Source organism: Cydia splendana, chromosome Z (genome assembly GCF_910591565.1).
Source record: "Cydia splendana chromosome Z, ilCydSple1.2, whole genome shotgun sequence".
NCBI lineage: Eukaryota > Metazoa > Arthropoda > Insecta > Lepidoptera > Tortricidae > Cydia > Cydia splendana.
In genome coordinates, this window is record NC_085987.1 from 12,940,510 (window position 1) to 12,963,404 (window position 22,895).

Below are 22,895 nucleotides of genomic sequence, written 5' to 3' on the forward strand. Positions count from 1 at the left end.
CTATCCAATTGCTATCCCTTCAAGCTTGATTACCTATTTCTGTCGCATAATTTTATTGTCATGATAAGATAATAGTATTTTATACAATCGTGATATAATATAGAGTTTTTCAGTCGAGTACCGTGTTTAGGCAACGAAGCTTGCTGAGTTGCCTAAGTACCTAAGGTACGAGATTGAAAAACTTGGTTATATCACTATTGTATACAATACTTTTTCTACGAGTTAACTAAAATAAGTTATCAATAATACCATACTTTCTACTTCTACTACCTGACTTATTTTACTCAAGTTAACAGAAATAGTAAAACAGTTAATATAAAAAACTACTACGTACATTTTTTAAGGTGCATTGGGGTAATTACGGAAAAAAAACAAAAATATAGTGTTACCAAAATTAACCCAATGCAATACTTAGTTCTACTACTGAATACATAATGAATAATGCAACACTCAATCTAATCACGTTTCCTGAGTAGTGGGCAACATATTTTCATCGCTGTCACTCATTTTCATTTAGTATTTTTCACAGTTTCACTCACAAAACAAAAATTCACAGATTTCGTGCCTCACACGACTATCGAGCACATTGGAAATGAATCTACGGAATTCGAAAAAATATTGTCGCTGAGCGACGAGAAAGTCCGGATAAGGAAAAAGTTACAAAATAAAACTACAACGTTGAATGATAATTATTTTATTCTTAGATTAACACAAGTATCCTGGACATAACGCATGTGAACAAACAAATTGCAAAATTTCCACACGCGTATCGAAGTTTGAATAATTGTCGCCGTGGCGCATAAGTATAGGTACATATTTCATTTATCGATTAATAAGCAGGATATATTAATGTTCAAAGTACAAGAAAATTATTACACGACAAATCCGTAGTCAACTCGAGAAGTGGTAGCCACATCGCCGTTATCGTCACTCGAGTCTTGATCGGCAGCGGCCCATTTGCTGCAAGATATGAAATTTTCTTGACAGCAGTTTGACGCGACGAGAGATGACCATAACAGCGTTTGTCTATGTTGCACCAAACCTGAGTTCCAATAGGTACTACCAGGGTTCAGCATCAGCTATCTTGGGTAATGCTCTACCATGTGATCATCATGACGAATCGGATGTCCAAAACAGCGCGTGCCTATGTTGCACCAAACCTAAGTTCCGCTAGGTACAACCAGGGTTCAGCATCAGCTCTATCTTGGGTACTACTCTCCTAAGTGCTCATCAAGACGAGTCGGATGACCAAAACAGCGTGTGCCTATGTTGCAACAAACCTGAGTTCCTTTAGGTACAGCCAGGGTTCAGCATCAGCTCCATCTTGGGTACTACTCTCCTAAGTGCTCATCGAGACGAGTCCGATGACCAAAACAGCGTGTGCTTATGTTGTATTAAACTCGAGCTCCACTAGGTACTGCCAGGGTTCAGCATCAGCTATCTGCTAGCAGCCGCCAGCAACATGCTGAGGTGAGACCATTTCGGGGCACTTTTTCTTTTTTATGTTTCTCTGTATAAGTTTTTATTTTGTGTTTGTGCTCACGAATAAAATTATTTCTATCTCTATCTCTATCTCTATCTCTATCTCTATCTCTATCTCTATCTCTATCTCTATCTCTATCTCTATCTCTATCTCTATCTCTATCTCTATCTCTATCTCTATCTCTATCTCTATCTCTATCTCTATCTCTATCTCTATCTCTATCTCTATCTCTATCTCTATCTCTATCTCTATCTCTATCTCTATCTCTATCTCTATCTCTATCTCTATCTCTATCTCTATCTCTATCTCTATCTCTATCTCTATCTCTATCTCTATCTCTATCTCTATCTCTATCTCTATCTCTATCTCTATCTCTATCTCTATCTCTATCTCTATCTCTATCTCTATCTCTATCTCTATCTCTATCTCTATCTCTATCTCTATCTCTATCTCTATCTCTATCTCTATCTCTATCTCTATCTCTATCTCTATCTCTATCTCTACCTCTACCTCTACCTCTACCTCTACCTCTACCTCTACCTCTACCTCTACCTCTACCTCTACCTCTACCTCTACCTCTACCTCTACCTCTACCTCTACCTCTACCTCTACCTCTACCTCTACCTCTACCTCTACCTCTACCTCTACCTCTACCTCTACCTCTACCTCTACCTCTACCTCTACCTCTACCTCTACCTCTACCTCAACCTCTACCTCTACCTCTACCTCTACCTCTACCTCTACCTCTACCTCTACCTCTACCTCTACCTCTACCTCTACCTCTACCTCTACCTCTACCTCTACCTCTACCTCTACCTCTACCTCTACCTCTACCTCTACCTCTACCTCTACCTCTACCTCTACCTCTACCTCTACCTCTACCTCTACCTCTACCTCTACCTCTACCTCTACCTCTACCTCTACCTCTACCTCTACCTCTACCTCTACCTCTACCTCTACCTCTACCTCTACCTCTACCTCTACCTCTACCTCTACCTCTACCTCTACCTCTACCTCTACCTCTACCTCTACCTCTACCTCTACCTCTACCTCTACCTCTACCTCTACCTCTACCTCTACCTCTACCTCTACCTCTACCTCTACCTCTACCTCTACCTCTACCTCTACCTCTACCTCTACCTCTACCTCTACCTCTACCTCTACCTCTACCTCTACCTCTACCTCTACCTCTACCTCTACCTCTACCTCTACCTCTACCTCTACCTCTACCTCTACCTCTACCTCTACCTCTACCTCTACCTCTACCTCTACCTCTACCTCTACCTCTACCTCTACCTCTACCTCTACCTCTACCTCTACCTCTACCTCTACCTCTACCTCTACCTCTACCTCTACCTCTACCTCTACCTCTACCTCTACCTCTACCTCTACCTCTACCTCTACCTCTACCTCTACCTCTACCTCTACCTCTACCTCTACCTCTACCTCTACCTCTACCTCTACCTCTACCTCTACCTCTACCTCTACCTCTACCTCTACCTCTACCTCTACCTCTACCTCTACCTCTACCTCTACCTCTACCTCTACCTCTACCTCTACCTCTACCTCTATCTCTATTTATATTTCCACCACCACAAGAATGCATAGATTGTCGAATAGTGCGTTCTGACTTTTTGACTATTTTAAGGTTAGGCTACAGGGCAAACCCTTAACCCGATCGTCTTTGTTTTAGGCTCAAATTGTAGCTGACTAAATTGTCCAGAGCCGTTTTTCTCAAATTTTTGATATCATTCTTCGTTTCCAAATTATCGAGCACCAAAATCAAAAATTCGGAAAAAAGTGAATTTTATTTTCACTATTTCGACCATAACTTTTTTCGTTTTTGACTTTCTCGAATAATTATTTTTGCACCTTACAGCTCTCGTGATTATGCGTCTTTTGAGCCTATTTTTTAATATCATATCTTTACAACTTTTCCGAGATATAAGGGGATCGCATTTTTTCGTGAAATCGGACCCTATACTGGAGCGAACGAAAAGACATTTCCAATGTCAAAACTTTAATACTTACAAATGCAGAGTAAATCTCGTGGGCGTCCATTGTGGGAACGCGTCCATTCTATTTCTCTATGGTATAAGTTAGTTTATTTAAAAAAAATCTCGTACCTATCAAATCTGTTTATAAGAGCGCTACATTGTATGAGATCTATCGTTGAATGTACACTTAGGCCCACTTGCACCATCCCACTAACCCGGGGTTAAGCGGTTTAACCGTCAACCCAGTGTCTAATTGTACTAGTAACCATGGTAACTCTAGGTTTAACCGGTTAACCCCGGGTTAGTGGAATGGTGCAAGTGAGCCTTACATATATTACATGATACAGGTATGCAAAGTGTGCGCGCTCGAGAAGGATTTCAAGCAGTTTCCGTTCAGCGACCAGACGCTGGTGGGCGAGCGCGGCGTGTCGCTGTCGGGCGGGCAGCGCGCGCGCATCAATCTGGCCCGCGCTGTCTATCGTGAGGTAAAATAGTTAAAAAAACCGGGCAAGTGCGAGTCGGACTCGCGCACGAAGGGTTCCGTACCATAATGCAAAAAAAAAAGAAAAAAAACGGTCACCCATCCAAGAACTGACGACGTTGCTTAACTTCGGTCTTTTGTTGTATGGGAGCCCCACTTAAATCTTTATTTTATTCTGTTTTTAGTATTTGTTGTTATAGCGGCAACAGAAATACGTACATCATCTGTGAAAATTTCAACTGTCACGTTCGAGATACAGCCTGGTGACAGACGGACGGACGGACGGACGGACGGACAGCGGAGTCTTAGTAATAGGGTCCCGTTTTACCCTTTGGGTACGGAACCCTAAAAATCAGCTAAGTGCTAGTCGGACTCGTCACCTAAGGCTCCGTATAAATTAACCATTTTTTATTTTTTTACATATTTATAGTGTTCAAATTTTTTCCTGTACTTGTATGTAGTGTAAGACGATATTACTTGCCAAATTTCATACTAATAGGTCAACGGGAAGTACCCTATAAATTTTGATTCCCTTGAGAGTTACGAAATAAACGTTTTTTACGGCATAAACGGCTCTATCTTTTTTTTTACGTTAGCTTAGGAGTTGGATTTTTTGACAGCTTCAAGGGGCTGTAGACCTGAGTAACCTATATGGCTTTAATTTTAACTCGAACTTGTTTTAGGTTTTGTAAAGTCAAAATTATTCGTACCGCTAAGCAAACGGTGTGTCTCCAAATGTTTACGTGCACTTTAGTCACTAAACCTTAAGCTAACCCTCACCTAAAATTGAATTATATAAATCGCATTAGGTATTTTATCGCGCACTGCAAAGTGGATTTAATGTTTCACTAAACGCTCAGCTAAATTATGGTACACGGAGCTCGTCAAGTGGCTACGCCGTCGCTGATAACTATTGGCAGTAGGTTACGATTAATACTAAGATAATTTAACCCTTCGAAAAAATCTACATACCTTAAGACGATAGTTGACGACCGCTTCTCCATACAAACGTCGTTCCTCCCTGGGTATTAACATTACAGAATTTTTTTTACAAATTTTAATGTATATTTGCCACAGTTATGCTCCTTCGTTTATTTTTTTTTCTAATTTTAATTATTATAAGAGTTAGGTTAGTTTAGGCGGGCTAGTCCAACGCTCAAATAACCAATGTATTTATGTGCGCTCTCCGATAACGCGCGAATGACACATTTTAGACTGGTTCTGTAGCGTTTGACTCGCCGGCACTCAGTAACCGTAGAGTGACCTCATACAGCCTCGCAAAATATTTTTCCAGTAGTGCATTTTGAATTTTATTCCAATTAATATAGAGTCGTAATTCAATAACCGGTTAAAGCGATCCAACCTTTTTTTAAGCAGGTAAGTAGCACGTGCGGTTTTACTTAACAATAGGCAAAGGATTAGCCGTTCGGGGCCAGCTACAAATCGAACGACTATACATGAGTTTAATCTATTTTTATTTTGAAGGCGGACATCTACCTGCTAGACGACCCGCTGTCCGCGGTGGACGCGAACGTGGGCCGGCAGCTGTTCGAGGGCTGCATCAACGGCTACCTGCGCGGGCGCACACGCGTGCTCGTCACGCACCAGATACACTTCCTCAAGGCCGCCGACTACATCATCATCCTCAACGAGGTGGGATACAACATACACTACTACGAGAACATGTACACACCCGACTATTACTAAAATTCAACTTGCTTTCTAGTTTTACTTACCACCATGATAGTGGAAAACAAACTTACGATCTGCATGATGCTAAACGGAGTTTGTAATAATTTATCTATAGAATAAAATCTATGAACAAGATGATCCCATACTAATAACTCCACGGCCGATTCGGCCACGGCGACTGTTATCAACTCCGTTGCTGTCTCTGGTGTGCCCGCAAGTGGCTGACGTAGCCTATCTTATTACTTAAAGTTCGCAAACATTGCGGGCATGTGAGCACACCATATTTGTGTAATTATAATGTATTGCCGCAGGTGGTCTGGCTTTTACTTCGTCGCGCTTGGCATCCAGCTCTAAGCGCCGTCGCGATTCGTGGGATTGTATGATCCCATACAAAGTATACAAACACAGGATAATATTAATTATATGTATGACGCTGTATAATAAGTATAACTAGTAAAGTTGGGGTGAATATATGTAACACTAAAAGCATTTGCAATGTTGAATTGAGTATAAACCAATAATTTAGAAAATTTCCTTATTTCAGGGCAAAATCGAAAATATGGGAACATACCAAGAATTAATAAAGAGTGGGAGAGACTTGACAAGATTTTTGTCGGAAGATAAAGAAAAAGACAAAGACTCTGTCAATCTCAGCGCAGTAAGTTTGTCATCAAAATATATAGCTTTCAAAAATCAGCTTTAATTGAATTGAAGTTAAATTACTTAACTACTTAGGAAATACTGTCTCACAGATTTGTTTTTTTTTTTTAGAAAAGTGAGGACAAAGCAAGCTTGGTTAAGAGAAGTATATCTAGAGTGAGCGAAGCCGAAGAGCAGCCAGAATTCAAGGCTCAGGTAGCCGTGGCAGAGGAGCGGCAGTCGGGCAGCTTGCGGCTGGAGGTGATCGCCGCTTACTTCCTGTCCGGCAACAGCGTGTGTTACGTCCTGTTCACGGTGGCCGTGGTGCTGGCCGCCACCGCGGCCGCGGCCTCTGCCGACTATTGGGTCAGCAATTGGTAAGCTTATAATTAATATTAAAGTGAGTGAGGTCTAGTGTTAACTTACTCGTATATGCTACCGTTATTAAACATTAGATTTTATAGCAAACCGTTAGGTAGACTATTGTAGCTGTAAACAAGAAGATATCTAAGTAACTTAATGCATGTATAAATAGAAAGCAAAATTCAGTTATTTTGTCATTCTTACAGGACAAATGAAATGGCAAGATATGAAGCGGAAGCAGGAATCGACACGGGTAAATAAATTTGTTATTAAAAAAATCCATCTAGAAAAAAGAGAAGATTGGGGTCCCTTCATACCAAGCAAACAATTGTTTTATAAGTATGTCTAGCTACTAATTGTAAGTACTCGTAGTTTGATTTGTACATATCTGTGACAGCAATCAAGCAGATTAATTTCTGATTTTACGTTCATACCTATCATAGTAGGGGAGCCCATGAGGGGATTTTTGTGTTTACTCGAGCGCGTCAGATTAGGATATGAGTGATATTATATATATTATATATGATATATTAAAAAACAAAATTAAGATTTGGTTAAAATGATTAAGTTATACTGAAGCAGAAGAGCTATTACGAAGCGTGTTCTAGTACATACAATCTAAAATAACCAGACACACACGCGCGTAAACACACTGAAACACACACATATTCTAAAAATCAGACACACAGAATAGTCACACGCGCGCGCACACATCATCACAGTTTCATATTTCTTTAAATTTAATTTTAATATTGTTAAATATGTAATATAAAATGTATAACATTGTAACATTACCTACGCTTGTAATTGGAAAGGAACTGGCTCTTGAGACACAGGGAAACCTACTTTGAGAGCCAGGAACCAATGTTATGTAACAACTCAAAGTTGCAATAAAGATTATTTTTTTCACCACACCAGCTTGGAAAGGCTTACTTTGCACTTCAAAAACTGATAGCAAAGTTGCATTTTATTCACATGTGAGGCAAAGTAATCAAATGCAAATTCTGAGTTGTTTTGTTATGTTTGCTGGTAGAATTTACTTTTAAATGATGATTTAGGATGATAAATATTTAATAACATTCATTTGGATTTGGTTGGGTTTGATTTTGTTTGATATTTTACATTTAATATTTGCTTCGGGTCGGTGTGGTGAAAATTTTTGTGTTTCACTCAGGGGCAAATTTTGTTTAACCCTCGTGCTTTGAAACCCTCGCAACGCTCAAGATTCCATTTTTAGGCGTCAAACTTGTGTTTGTCAGATTAAGAAAATGCCTACAAATTAGGGTTATATTAAGATATAGAAAAAATATAGCATTAACGTGGACAAAAACGACCAAACCCACAAACTGCTTAACGATTTTTTAATCCTCCACCAACCTCCCGAAATTAAAAAAAAAATTGTAGACTCTTTATATAACTTTTTTTTTTCTTATCATCTAATATTTCGATTCCAATAGGTCTGTACGACGCTCGGGTAAGTACACATTTAGCATCGTCGGCTCCCCAACTATCATAAGTTATAAAAAATATATAAAGATGGCAGTTTTCGTACGCACAAAGCTAAAATACGAACCTAACAAGGATGATTGACAAGGCACGCGACGTTGTATGGTATCGTGGTTAATTGTCTCCAGATAAAGTTCTCTTGATTTATTTTATTTTATTTTTCATTTTTCAATATATTAAGCATTGACGACTGAATGGCCATAGATCGCGGATTCCAGTCTCGTACATGGCATACATATGCAATGAGTTTCTCGAATTGTCTACTATACCTACTATATATATAGTATGTACTTGTACGACGTTTTTGCTAGTAGACCGGGGGGCCGATTTTTGAGTTTCTACCGCTCGATTTCGTGTATTTCGTTCAATAATATCTCCACCCGGCATTTAAATTCTACTAATAGAATTGAAAACGAGTGGTCAATACCACTCGATTCCCAATTTCTATCGCTCGTATTTCAAAAATTAGCATTTCGCTGTTTTCCACCGATTTTCGAGTGACGAAATCGAACGCTCGAAATTCAAAAATCGGCCCCCAGGTAGAGACGTAGCATTAAGTTTGGTAAATGTTTGATCGTACAGATGGCGGGCTGGATGAGCAGGTGGGTCGGTTCACGACGCGGCAGTACCTGATCGTGCACGGCAGCATCGTCGCCGTGCTCATACTGCTCGTCAACGTTCGCGTGCTGCCCTTTGTGCAACTCTGCATCGCTTCATCCCGAAAACTGCACAACAAAATGTTTTCAGTCATGTTGAGGGGCATCATGCGCTTTTTTGACACTAGCTCTTCAGGTAACCCACATTCTAAGTACTTTCACCGTTTTATCTTCAATTTGCTAAATATATTGACGTTATTAAAAAACAAACAAATATTAAATGTAGCTGTGAGACGGGGGAGAAAGGCGCTAAGCTACGAGTATTACTTTGGAGCTTTTTGCAGGGCGTATCCTAAATCGCTTCACCAAGGATATCGGCGCGGTGGATGAGATTCTGCCGCGTACACTCCTCGACGTGTTCCAGATATACAGCACGCTGGGCGCCATCTTGACTCTTAATGCCATCGCCCTCTACTGGACTCTTATACCTTCTGCGGTGCTCATTGCCATATTCGGGATCTTCGTTAAAATCTACTTAAACGCTGCTCAGAGCATTAAGCGTCTAGAAGGCACAAGTAAGTAGTATTATTAAGCCGTAGGTATCATTGAGATTTTAGGGATCTAAGCAATGGTCACGATAATACATATATGTTATTCTCTCTATCTTTTAGCCCATATATCACGAAAATCAAACTTGACTTGCGAGTTTAAATGAATTGTTTTTAATACTTTTTACCTAACCCCCGACGCAAAAAAAGAAAGGTGTTTGAAGCCAACGTCTGTCTGTGGCATCGTTGCTCTCCAACGGATGGACCGATTATGATGCGCTTTTTTACGTGAAAGCTATTTTTCTCGGTGGTTCTTAGCTATGTTACTGTTTGATAGAGTCAGTCCATGAAAAGTCTGCAGCGGATTTGATAGCCCACGCAGTGCACGTGGTATTTTAAACGTCAAACTTCTATGAAATTATGACGTATAAATGACACTTGCACGCAGTCGTGGGCTATCAAATCCGCTGTAGACTTTTCTTGGTCCGACTATAGCTCTTTTCCAAAATTATATAAGGCATTTTTGTCATTTTTTTTGGCATATAGCGTAGAGGGCTTTTAAAATTTATGATTGAATAATTATTGAAACCTAATATAATTAGGTTTTAGGTACTTAACTTAAATTTGTATGTTTGAAGTAGACAAACTTGTTAATCTAAAAATATATTAAAACCTTATGCAACTGAGATGAAAGCATTGTTGAATTATTATTCTGATACTGATAGGTATATATATCAAAACCAGTAGGGCTACCGCCAATACCGAAAATCGTCAATTGCGGGCATTTTTCTCTGTCACTCTAATTACGCCTTCATTGGAGTAAAAGAGTAAGATCCCCGCAATTGACGATTTTCGGTATTCGCGGTAGCCCCACAGTACTTATATCATCGCTCTTCACTTATTAATGGTTCACCGTCCACTCGATATCGATACCACAATTTATATATTGCCAAAAAATCTGGAAACGCTGCACTCATTGGTTGTGTCCGTTGTAAAACAATGCAAATCAATACTTTGCTCTTGCTCCTTGGTGCCTTATAGCTCGTATAAGCTATATCGATAACAGTTTGGACGCATTGTTACAAACTAGGTACCTACTTAATAAGTACTACTTAATAATAAGGGTTTGTTATCTTTAAACTGTAAATCTAAATGAAACATTGAGAAAAGAAACATCGACAGATCTGTTAGCGATGAGTAATTAAACGTCACGTCATAAATGACTTTAAAATACTTATTAAACGACATCATATAACACTACGTCGCGCTTAGAGTTACTTAAAAAAAGTGTGCCTATTTTGATATGTTTTATTTTATCTTTGACATTAAAACTCATGTCAATATTTAACAGGTTTATCGATGTTTTATTTTATCAAGTTGCACTCGTTTCTGACAGGAAAAGTTCCAGCTAATTATGGTTATATCACCATAACGTTAATCATATAAACGCGTGATAGCTTGATTAGTTATATAAATTCGTTATATGTAGGATAGGTTTGTATGTAATTCGTTATGAATAGGTAACACGGTAATCGATTTTAAACTGTCGTGAGTAATAATACTACACTAATATAGTAATATTTTTACCTAATTATATGGTTTAACTCACGTATTTTAGTCACTCGCGCGATATGTTTTGGAGTGACACAGTAGATCTTGGGTAACACAGTATTTATTTTTTCGTTTATTTGCAGCAAAGAGTCCCGTATTCGGCTTAGTGACGTCTTCTCTTAGTGGCATTTCAACTATAAGATCTTGTGGAGCCCAAAAGAAACTAATTGAAGATTTTGATCGGCATCAGGTAACTGTTCAATTATTTAAAATATTTAAATGTTTTAGGAACCTACTTTAAGTAGTTTTTTATTTAAGCTTCAATTTTAATACTTATAGCAAAAATGAACCCGACCATCCTACCTATCCGTACGTCACAGCGATCTTACTCAACAAAATTATATATAAATGATATAAAGTATATGTAATTTGGAACATATTTTATTTATTTCAATTTTTGACCTTTGATTGCTCATAATTATACCGATTAAATAGGTACATAGTACAAAAAAAATACATAATTTAAATTTAATAATATCTATGACTAAATATTAAATGTTAATAGAATATTTGCCCTTCATATCAAGAGTTATATGTACTATGGTTTTCAAAAATTATACAATATTTTTGACCGAGCGTGCGCAAGGTGTCTCCGTTTCAGATTAGGCAAAAATGCTCTAGTATGTCTGTCCGACTGTCCGGCTGTTCTTCAGGTCTAAAGGTCGCATGTCTTAACCGTCATTACGAGTAAATTATTTCCTATTAAATTAAGATTTTAAATTACATGCCTGACTTAACTTATGTGAATTTTTTGGCTATTCTGTTTTTGAGATTTTTTTAGTGACGGCTACAATATCGTACTTAATGTTTGCGCGCGCTTCGTACAGTGAGGTCCCTTGTTTGTGCTAGCCCGGCAGAGCTGAATATGTGCCCAGGGTATCCTGTTGCTGACTATGTTTCAAAGCCAGTAGCTTGAAATCGAATATTGCGCCGTCGGCAATACCCTTTGTATGGAGTTAAATAAAATTGCAAAATTGAAGAGAAACTAACTGCGTGTCCGTCCAATATTTAGTTTACTGAGATAAAAGTCGTGCGTTTTATTCATACATTAACCCACTTTTGTGCTCAGTGCTCACTTCAGTGCTTCTTGCGTTTTATGTACCCGTAAAGCTAGGCAATTGATAGATGCCGTTTCAAGGTTCCTTTCGGATGTTAGGAACATGTATTTAAATTTTTTGAGTTACATCTAAGCATCCGTAACTTTGCTTACTGTTGACAGTTTACAGCCGTAACAAGTATCGAGTCGCAAGGAATCATTTCCGTAATACAACGGTATGTATGAGATCTTCATCTTCCTTTTTGTGGTTTGACAATATGCTGCCATGCGAACGGTTTGCACTGAGTCCCTCTTTTGTTATTTTAAAACTTTGTTGTAAAATAAAATAACTACATTGTAGAGGAAAATAGTGCGACGCGCGCACTCGCACCAATTAGAGCTAGGTACCTATTAGCTTTTAGCAGGGCTAGCACAATTGTCAGGGCACCAGTCTTTTCTTTGTCTAGCTTGAACAGATAAAATAATAAAACGGCCAAGTGCGAGTTGCATTCGCGTCCTAAGGATTCAGAGCCAACACACAATTTTTAATTCTTTTTTTAATTTGTTGCCTTTGTTGTTGGTTAGTAACTTATTATGCGGTATATTTCTCTACACCAAGTTTGAGGAGAGTATGTTTAACCGCTAAACATATACAGATTTTTTTATATTGTGTCTTCCTTGATGTTTAATGTAATTTAATTTTTATATTTGTTGTTGTATTAGGCATAATAAATAAATTTCAACTTTCTGCTTATTACCTCATGAGCGTGACCCCGCTGAGCTACACATAATAAATAAGAAATACTAAAAAATCTCGGTTTTGTTTGTTGTTTGTTAAAGCGATAATAGAAAAATACACACAGAAAATTCCAACTACCTATCTAAATAAATACTTATAAAAGTGATTGAGGTAGAGCCCGCTAACATACAGACGAACGGACGGACGAACAGCGTGAGCTTAGTAATTTCCTAATACGGTTCAGATTTTCACCCTTCAGGTAAGAAAGTATGCTGTAGAAAAAGCCAGTATGTTTTGGTTTAAGTACCTAAAAAACTTTGTACCACCACTTCCTACAATGTCAAATCCCAGGCATTAAGTCCGCCTGTTGTACTTTTTGTATGTGCAATAAAGTTTAAAAATAAATGTCCCGGGGGTCAAATTCAAATATTTTCTTCATGTTCAGACAGCGTGTTACAGTTTTACCTACGTTTAATGTCTTTCATAAATTGATTACGTAAGTCCAGGCTCCCACCTTCCCCGGGTTGTTTCCGGGTATTTTTTATTCAAATCCCTCCTCTTATTTGCAAATCGTAAGATTTTATGATCAGTCTGCACCGGTTTTTATTTTATATTTTTCAGTTTGCGATTGTGAATCGAAATGAAATGTACAAATATTAGAAACGTTTCGCTCTATAATAACTCTGCTTCGCACGGAATAACAACTTATAGTAGACTGAAAAACGTATATTTAGTGCTTATTAAATACGTACTTAATTTTTCAAAGAAACCAATAAACAATACACTCAAATTACTCGTCTTTATTGATTTGATCCTCTGAGGACAAAGCTCTCTAAATTGCATTGTGATCGTTGCCCTGAGGCGAACTACATATTTCGTTCGCTGTTCAATTACGCTGGTCGTTTGTGTTTGTGTCATAGTAGTAGCGGTTGACCAAAATCAGCTGCAAATGGTGTTAAAGGTATGAAAATCGGCACGATTAATCTTTAGGCCATTTGAATCAATTTGACCAGACCAAACGGAAAGGAGTTATGACGTCATCTTTTTTTGTATGGAAAATATAAAAAAAATAGTTCAGAAACCTATCGTGTGTGGTATTAAATAATTTTTTTATTATTACAAATTGTGATCTATCAATCTATCAATGAAACAGCCTCCTAGCCTAGTCGATAGTGACCCTGCCTATGAAGCAGGAGGTCCCAGGTTCGAATCCTGGTAAGGGCATTTATTTGTGTGTTCATCATCATCATCACACGAAAAAATGCCCTTACCAGGGCTTGTATATATGTGTATATGGGCATTGATAGATTGATAGATCACAATTTGTAATAATAAAAAATTTAAAACAAATACTAAAACTAAATATTTTCGAAATTAATTTCTTGGGGTTAGATATGAGGATATTGGGTATTACTTGAGGTATATTTTACAAAAAATAATTCAATGGTTTCGTATCTGGAGGAGCACTTGGTATGTTTTGAAAATTATTTTAATTTTAATTGAATGCAAGTGACGGAAATATAATAATGTGATATATTTTTAGAACCGGCTCAAAATGCCCTTTCATTTAATACCGCACACGATAGGTTTCTGAAAAAAAATTGTTTTTTTCCATACAAAAAAAAAGATGACGTCTTAACTCCTTTCCGTTTGTTTTTTTGTTTTGGTGCTACGGATCAAATTTATTCAAATGGCCTAAAGATCAATCGTACCGATTTTGATACCTTTAACACCATTTGCAGCTGATTCCCTAATTTCAGACTGTACCGCTATCACTATCATATATTTACTTCCAATCTGAAGCGCAACACAAAGTGGTTATATTTATTTGTATTTGACAATGAAAATGGTGGTTCCCTAGCACCCAAACTTTAGGATTTCCAGTGTTAAGTTTAAGTAGGATTTAAAAAATCAAATATTTAGCTAGAATGAAGCGACCCGGGCCACACCCATTAAATTTATAGGTTCAGTCTTCGATCTGTTGTGAGCAAAAAGATTAATATAGTAATAATAATTTCAGAATTTGCATACGGCTGCTTGGAATGGCTTCTTAGGAGGGGGTGCAACTTTCGGCTTTTATTTGGATACCCTATGCTGTATTTACTTGGCAACTATAATATTTGTCTTCTTATACGTTGACTTTGGTAAGTATCGGTTACGTTATCGCATTAAATGTCCAATTTTGGTAAATACAGTCACCACCCGGGATTGTTATGCCATTTAGGGTTCTTACTAAATTGGAAATAGGGTATTTTCCTACTAGTCAAATCAGTTACTTTTTTAGAATGGTCAAAACGATTTGCTAATATGGAATTTATATGAAACATTACATCGTGACGTCACGGTCAAGTCACCTACTTTTTATATTTCTATCCGATTTATTAAATAGAACTTGTGTTTAAAAATAACTTCTATCTGTGTTTTTCTAATAATTATCTGGTGCTTTATTTCATGCATGGTGTAAAATAATTTATTTTAAATGCAGTATAATACCCTATTCTATAGCGTAAGTATTGAACAACCAATTTAGCTAGGACCCTAGATGGCGCAACAATCGCGGAGCGTAATGGTACATCCCAACAAACAATTAAGCGACACTTAGCACTTATTTTATCACCTAAAGGCGTAGAACGGCTGTAGAATAGCTAGGTACATATTCTAAGCTTACAGGCTCTGGTGACATCAAGGTCTTTATTAAGACGTCCATGTATAGGTTTAAGATCCACAGTAGCCGTTTTGGCCGCTATAATGCATCTTAAGCCGCTAGTGTTATAGCTCAAAGTGAATTCTACCACCTTAACATCTATATGAGTAATAAGCAGCTGCAATTTTGCACTTAAGGTTCTATACAGGCGATAAAAAGTCTTTTATAGCTCCGTGTATCGCAATCGCTACTTAACTCTCATGTATCACTTACAGTCGAAAAGAGAAGTTATGAGTCACCATTATAGATCATGTAGTCGCAGACGAGCGTTATTCAATACCTTAGTACATCTTATACTGTTATTAGAGTCTTACTTATAACCTAAGCCTATACGCCATGTTAATGTCCGATGACCGATGTATCAATAAGCAAAACAAAAACTATTAATTAAAACGTAAATACTCAATAAAAATCGATACTTTTACTCCATATTGACCTAATGTTAGTATTGTTATATTTAAAACCGGACTTCACGTATATCGAATAATTTTTCGAAAATTAAATACGGTGGACCGCAAAGAAAAAAATATTATATTCAGATAAATATGCAAAGGATCAGAGGCCCTTTAAAATTTTGTTAGTAATACATATAGTTATTGACAGTGTAATTAATTTCGCCATCATAAATCCGCAGATAACACCGGCATCAGTGAGCTAAAATAATTATTTGCTTTTAATTATCCGCCATTACATTTCACTTCAAGCTGTCACAGAGCAAGCTTACGAATAATAATGGAAACATCTGCAACCAAAGCAGATAGGGCTAAGGAAAAATGTGCAATTACCTTCTTGAGTGTTACAAATATTGACTTTAAATGCTAATATACCATCTAAAGCTAAAAGTATCATCTATATGGCCCTACACTATTACTCAAATAGTTAGTAGTCGCTTATTTGGCACTAAGTAGTTAATCAACGCTATTACAGCACTACTTTAGCGCTCTTCTACCTCTTATTTCATCCTATAACTCTATTGTAGCGCCGTTTTACAACCCAAGGTGATAAAAATTGTGTCCAATCCGGGGGTATTAGGGAGTTATAGCCGGCTATAACTCCTATTTTTAGAACATCAATAGAACCTCTGGAGTAAACAAACGCTTATGTAGATCTCTTTTAACCCTTATATTTAGCGCCTAATGTTAGTTGGGGTATGCCTTTCACAATAGTTATTGGAGCCACTGTTTATATTCTGTGAACTCCTCCGTCCAAAGTGTCAGGATTTTCAGGTGTATCGGGTATCGGCTCCTACAGCGATATCGTATCGGATAATATTATTGAGCCTAATTATATTATAAAACATACATGTCCGTCGTTTAATACTAAAGGTAGGAACGTTGTAGGCGGAGCGATATCGATCGGCAGCGTGGGGCTGGCGGTGACGCAGAGCCTGACGCTGACCATGATGCTGCAGCACGGCGCGCGGATGTTGGTGGAGTTCCTCGCGCAGCTCACCAGCGTCGAGCGCGTGCTGGAGTACAGCCGCATCGACACCGAGACTAACCTATTTGAAGGACGTAAGTTAACATTCTGCAACAGGCTAGCTGCTCGATTCGGAAAATTAATTAGATTTCTACTAGACTTCAACAAGTTACGATACGGATAATTTAAAGATATTTGTAAGATAGATATGTCAAATTTGACGTTTCCGCGATTCTGGAGGTCCTCTTGAACGATTTCGACAAGTTATGACTTAGATATCCAAGTCACATCTAGTCGATATCTAATGTAGATCTAGTTGATCTCTAAATCGTCTCAAGATCTTGTGATTATCTCGAAATCCGAATAGGCCTGTAGGTACTTACACTGAGAAAAAAAATCATCGCCCAGAATCAAAAAATCATTTCTGTACCTAGTTGGGGAAAAATTAAGTTTTACTATTAATTATGGATGCTTTACGGTTTCTATGAGATTATGTACAGGATGTGGTAATGTGCAAATTATTGAAAGATTGGATAGTACAGTCACGTCCGAAAATATGGCTACAAAGTGCCAAAAATATGTATTGTACACGGCCGTATTGCCATAATGATTAAGGTAGCGAATACATATTTTTCGAACTTTTTCCATATCGATTTTTTTTTAATGTGACCGTACCTACGAGAAAAAAAGTACTATTTAGTACCTACCGTTTAAAAAAGTATCATCTCGTACTTGAGGTATCACTAAAATATTTAATAAAAAACATAAAACATAACAGGACAAAACAGTGGTACAGTCACCTGCAATAATATGTTACATAACGAAGGCCGCAATAATATCTGACACGACCTTATTTCTATTAGAGCCACAAGAGCGTGTCACATATTTTAGCGGCCTTCGAAGAGTAACATAATATTGCAGGTGACTGTACAGCAGTGGGCATAATTTTTTCTTGAGATATCCATGTCTGGTTTGGTGAGAGTTTTAGTCGGGCAGCCGGATACCTATTTAGTAATTATATGTAGGCACGGGGTGATTTAATGTAAATGATTTATTAATTAGGTACTTAAACTTATTTGTTTGGTTTTACAGAGGTGGCTACTCCTCACATCTGGCCATCACAGGGCAGGATCGTATTCCAAAACGTGAACATGCGTTATGCGCCCGACGAAGCCCCGATACTAAAGAACTTAAATATTACAGTCGAAAGTGGCTGGAAGGTTTGTACAAACTTTTAAAATGTTCTTGACCTACGTAAATAATGACATACCATTAGGATAATCTGAAGACAAGAAGAACGGCATGATAGTCTAACATAAACAATTATTGGTAACTTACTACAGTACGGTATCGAGTTTACTTTCTTTCGACGTCGTTATTACATAAAGCTGGCGACTTATTTATAACATTTGCTTGTAAGGTACCTTTTTAAGAAATGTTATTGTATAAAATATACCTACCTAAGTGCACTAGATGTGCGGAGCATCGAAAAATGGCCACATAAGGAACTCTCGCATTCGCTGCAGCTTTCATAATTATTCGTGACATAGGTAACCTAAGCTAACATTTACCTACACGATTTATAAACTGAAGGTTAATACGTGAAGATGGAATTTGGGTACTCACCGAATTATTTCTAACAGGTTGGTGTAGTGGGCAGAACTGGCGCTGGAAAATCGTCCCTAATTTCTGCATTATTCAGATTTGCATTTTTGGACGGCACTGTCACAATTGACGGACTGGATACATCGCTGATAGCTAGACAAGTAAGTTTTCATTCTTCCCGTTTTATGTGATGAGTGATTACACTTAGGATGAATTGCAAAAATAAATGTACATAGTTAAGGACCTGTAATTAGTCTTTAATATATTGAATCCATTGTGTTAAGACATTAAGCAGTTTCTCTTTAAGTTGCATGCATAAAACTGTGTTAGCATATGCTATACTTATACATTTATATTATTATATTATTAATATGTCATGTATTAAGTACTTACATTAAATACAATTTACATGCTTAATTTCCGTAAGGCCTGCATTACACATTGATTAATGATAAGCGCGACATCATATTTATATTTGCTATAGGCACTTGCGTTGAGTAACAAATAATGAATCTCTAAATGTACGAAATTTTGTTTTTAGGATCTCCGAACCAAAATTTCTATTATACCTCAAGAACCAGTCCTATTCTCTGCAACAATTCGTTATAATCTAGACCCGTTCAATGTGTACAGTGACGACGACCTCTGGAGAGCACTCGAACAGGTACGAGTACGATACTGTTATGTATACCATACCAATGTATTTTCAATGTATTGTACTGCTACTACGAGTACTACCTATAAACTAAATTTTATTCTTTTCAGGTGGACATGAAATCTGCAATACCGTCTCTGGATTTCCTAGTAACAGAAGGTGGATCTAATTTTTCTGTAGGGCAGCGGCAATTGATGTGTCTGGCCCGTGCTGTACTCAGATCGAATAAGATTTTGATTATGGATGAAGCCACTGCCAACGTAGACCCTCAGTAAGTAAAAGTATAATTTGCAATGCATTGGACGATTTGGACGGGCTTGTAGAATGTTGTAATCAATAAATAATGTGAAATGCAACTTTTAAAGTCATTCGGTTGGAGGGTTTTAGGGGTGGAGTAATATGCAATGTCAGGAATAATCCTATTATAAGACTACTAGCTTCTGTCAGCGACTTAGTCTGCGTGGAATGATGACGAAATGATGATAAAAACTATCCTATGTCCTTCCTCGGGCTTCAAACTACATATCTAAACACTAAATTTCATCTTAATCGTTTCAGCGGATTAAGCGTGAAGTAGTAACAGACAGACAACCAGAGTTACTTTCTCATTTATAATATTACAGGAAAACCTATGTAGGTTTTCCTAATAATACATAGGCATTTATTGCTTCATTGTATAATGTACGGAGATATTTTATTGGAAACCAGGTTATTAGTTCAAATCAATGAGCAATGTGTAATCAGTGACGACATTGTATATATAGGTACAACAAGAGCGAGTGCGAGTATAAAAAGATAAAACAAATTTAAAATAAGTATGTACCTTGGTTATCATTTATTTTCAGGACTGACAATTTTATACAGAAAACGATCCGCAGCAAATTCGCTTCATGTACGGTGTTGACGATCGCTCACCGGCTCAACACCATCATGGACTCGGACCGCGTGCTGGTGATGGACAGCGGCGAGGTGGCGGAGTTCGACTACCCCTACCACCTGCTCTCCGACCCCAACAGCCGGCTGTCCTCTATGGTCCGGGAGACTGGGGACTCGAACATGGCTCGTCTGTTTCAGATAGCCAAAGATGCCTATTTCCAAAGTAATCTGAAAGAAAACGCCTCATGAACTGAATCCAAAGTAATTATAACAAAACGCCTCATGAAAGTTACTAATACCAAAAGGCGAGTCGGTTTACGCTGTTGTCACGCTGATGTGGATCCACTCTGACAGACAACGCTATGCCCGTATCTATCACCGGCTACGTGCGGATGGAAATAGGCATCCAATGCGAAGACCGCTACACTGACTACTCTGACAGAGTACAAATGAAAGAGTACCTTTTTATTTAAAGAAGTATTTTTTTACAATTTAGTCAGATAATTAGTATCTAATTTAGTTAAAGGTATCTACTTTTAACGTATACATTTTACATAAAGAAATAAAATTTTCCATATATACACATGATATTTTTATTTTACACTGTGAGCATTCCTAAATCGCGATGTACCGATGTTGAAATCAAATTGGTATAAGATTAAATTTTCAGAATTAGGTTTTTTAACATACTTGCTCATAAAATATGGAATTCCACCCAAGTGTAGGAGTATTAGACCCTTCCCTAATGACATGATGCCCCTAAGTTATACTAACCAAGAGGTTATACCTAGATACCTACTGATCAATATTATTTAGCAAGGTAATTCAGTGTTTTATCATTATAAAACTTAAATTCGAATGATCTAGCTCTTATTCGTTTTTTTAAGTTAACAATAATCAAGATGAGTAATATGTTTAATTTAATTTCTAACCTTAGGTATTTACAATTTATTTGGCTATAAGTAAACTTTTTTTCGCAAGAGTAGGTACTGATGAAAATAATATTATAAAGAGGTAAGTACTTATAGCAAGGACTTAACCTTTTGGACGCCAATGACCGATATATCCGCACCGGTAGTTCAACGCCAAAGACTGATTAATCGGTCACAGACCACAGAGCAACATAGACCTACAGTAAAGGGCCATAAAGTTTGCACATCGGTATTTAGAAAGAGAATATTGGAGGCAACGAGAATGAAAGAGACAACGCTCTACGAAGCCGAAATTCCGATGTGCAAACTTTATGGCCCTTTACTGTACGTGCATATGCATAAAGTTCAGTTTTGACACATCGGTGACGTGGCGTCCGCGTGACAGCTTTTGTATTTGACACGGTGTCGAAAAGGTTAAAAATTACAAACTCGAGTCATATACAAATATTACAAGAACATAATTATCAGTATTATGGGCCGAAAATGTATCTACCTACCGTAAAACAGTCCTATCTTTGTTCCAATATTCGCTCCACTTTAAGGAAATTTTGAATAATTCTTAAAATATTCTTTATTCAATATTCAGACAAATTGATATTAAGAAGAACATCTTATGTAACATCTTTTTATCGGAAAAGCAACGTTCTATATGAAGCTATAAATAAGAAGCAAAAGATACTCATTGTTATATGTTTAGCGTACTTAGAGGCGCAAAGTTACCCCATTGTGCACCAAATTTGAAGACCCCGCCAAAAAAAGAGAGATTATACTAACGTAGCAATTCAATATATATATATATATATATATATATATATATATATATATAGGTATATACGATTTCATTTATCTGAGTATACATATAAATAATATATAAATATAGAAATATTGTTTGGATATATTAAACGTTGTCCTGTTTTTGAATTGGAGCATAGTTACCTACGCACCGGTGACTAAAGTAGGACCATTTTACGATACTTATGTCGTCGGCTGAGAATACGTTTGTGCCATATCCATTTTTGAGAAAATGTTTTTTAATTATTCCTAAAATACCAAAAAATATGCTATAATTGACACTAATCGGTTTTTGAAAAAAAAAACCATCTTTGAAAAATGTTATGCCATATCCGCAATTTACTATAGGATAATTACACTCTGTCAACAGAAAATTATCACAAAAGTGTGACATATCCACAACTTTTGTGTCATGTCATACATTATGCGTTTAACATTTACTCATCAAAACGGATATGGCAAAAATAAAAATGCCTTTATTTCATGATTACCACTGTATTCACAATATTTGTTTGGTACTATAAATAGTAAAGATATATGCCTAAATGATATATACGTTCAATATTTCCTAAATGTAAAACTTTCTGAAAAATATTTTTTTTTGCTTATTTTCGCTCTCCTGCAAACCATGTAAGTGGCGTATGGTATGGCACAAACGTATTCTCACCCGACGTGTATTGTTAAGCGCAGGCGCGTGGCGCGTCGGCGTCGCGTCTGCGGGGACGTGAAATTAGTATGATAACTGCAGCGTAGGCAAAAAATTCTGCGTAAAAATCTCATAAATACTTTTCTTCTTGCACCATTTTTATTACATCTCTATTTAGCCATATGGTTGACTGGTAGAGAATGCCTTTAGGCATTAAGTCCACTTTTGTACAGTTTATTTGTATTTTGTGCAATAAAGTTTAAATAAATAAATAAATCGAGGTTTCGTTCTCGTCATTTTTTTCCTCCAAAACTTAACCAGTCGTAACAAAATTATGGGAATGGAAGAAAAAAGAAATTATTTGTATCTGGCCGTTTTGATTTTTGTGTATATTGTTGCCGATTTTGAATGTTAGGCGTTTGTTTACGGCGCATTTATTTGGGCGTATTTAGCACTGTTTGAAGTAACCTAGTTCTTATAATAACAAGAATACTTATCGAAAAAAGCACATAAGTACTTATTAAAAAATCCATCCAGGGCAAAAATCCAGAGAGGAAAATGTCGAGAACGTTTGT

General features: G+C 37.2%; 1 protein-coding gene across 2 annotated transcripts in view; it reads left to right on the forward strand.

Annotated features, from left to right (window-relative positions):
• The window catches only part of LOC134804450 (ATP-binding cassette sub-family C member 4-like), a 42,880-nt gene extending 22,358 nt beyond the window's left edge, over positions 1 to 20,522 (forward strand). Inside the window, exons 12-26 of one of the 2 annotated variants that reach the window (XM_063777488.1) lie at positions 3,828 to 3,965; positions 5,447 to 5,614; positions 6,198 to 6,311; positions 6,425 to 6,669; positions 6,862 to 6,908; positions 8,744 to 8,953; positions 9,102 to 9,332; positions 11,000 to 11,106; positions 14,712 to 14,835; positions 16,736 to 16,909; positions 17,907 to 18,034; positions 18,458 to 18,580; positions 18,961 to 19,083; positions 19,185 to 19,345; positions 19,920 to 20,522. In XM_063777488.1, the coding sequence (XP_063633558.1) occupies positions 3,828 to 3,965; positions 5,447 to 5,614; positions 6,198 to 6,311; positions 6,425 to 6,669; positions 6,862 to 6,908; positions 8,744 to 8,953; positions 9,102 to 9,332; positions 11,000 to 11,106; positions 14,712 to 14,835; positions 16,736 to 16,909; positions 17,907 to 18,034; positions 18,458 to 18,580; positions 18,961 to 19,083; positions 19,185 to 19,345; positions 19,920 to 20,199 (2,373 nt within the window). In that variant the 3' untranslated portion in view covers positions 20,200 to 20,522. The remainder of the gene's footprint in view (positions 1 to 3,827; positions 3,966 to 5,446; positions 5,615 to 6,197; positions 6,312 to 6,424; positions 6,670 to 6,861; positions 6,909 to 8,743; positions 8,954 to 9,101; positions 9,333 to 10,999; positions 11,107 to 14,711; positions 14,836 to 16,735; positions 16,910 to 17,906; positions 18,035 to 18,457; positions 18,581 to 18,960; positions 19,084 to 19,184; positions 19,346 to 19,919) is intronic. The other variant, XM_063777490.1, reaches the window with a different exon arrangement.
• The last annotated feature ends 2,373 nt before the right edge of the window (positions 20,523 to 22,895 follow it).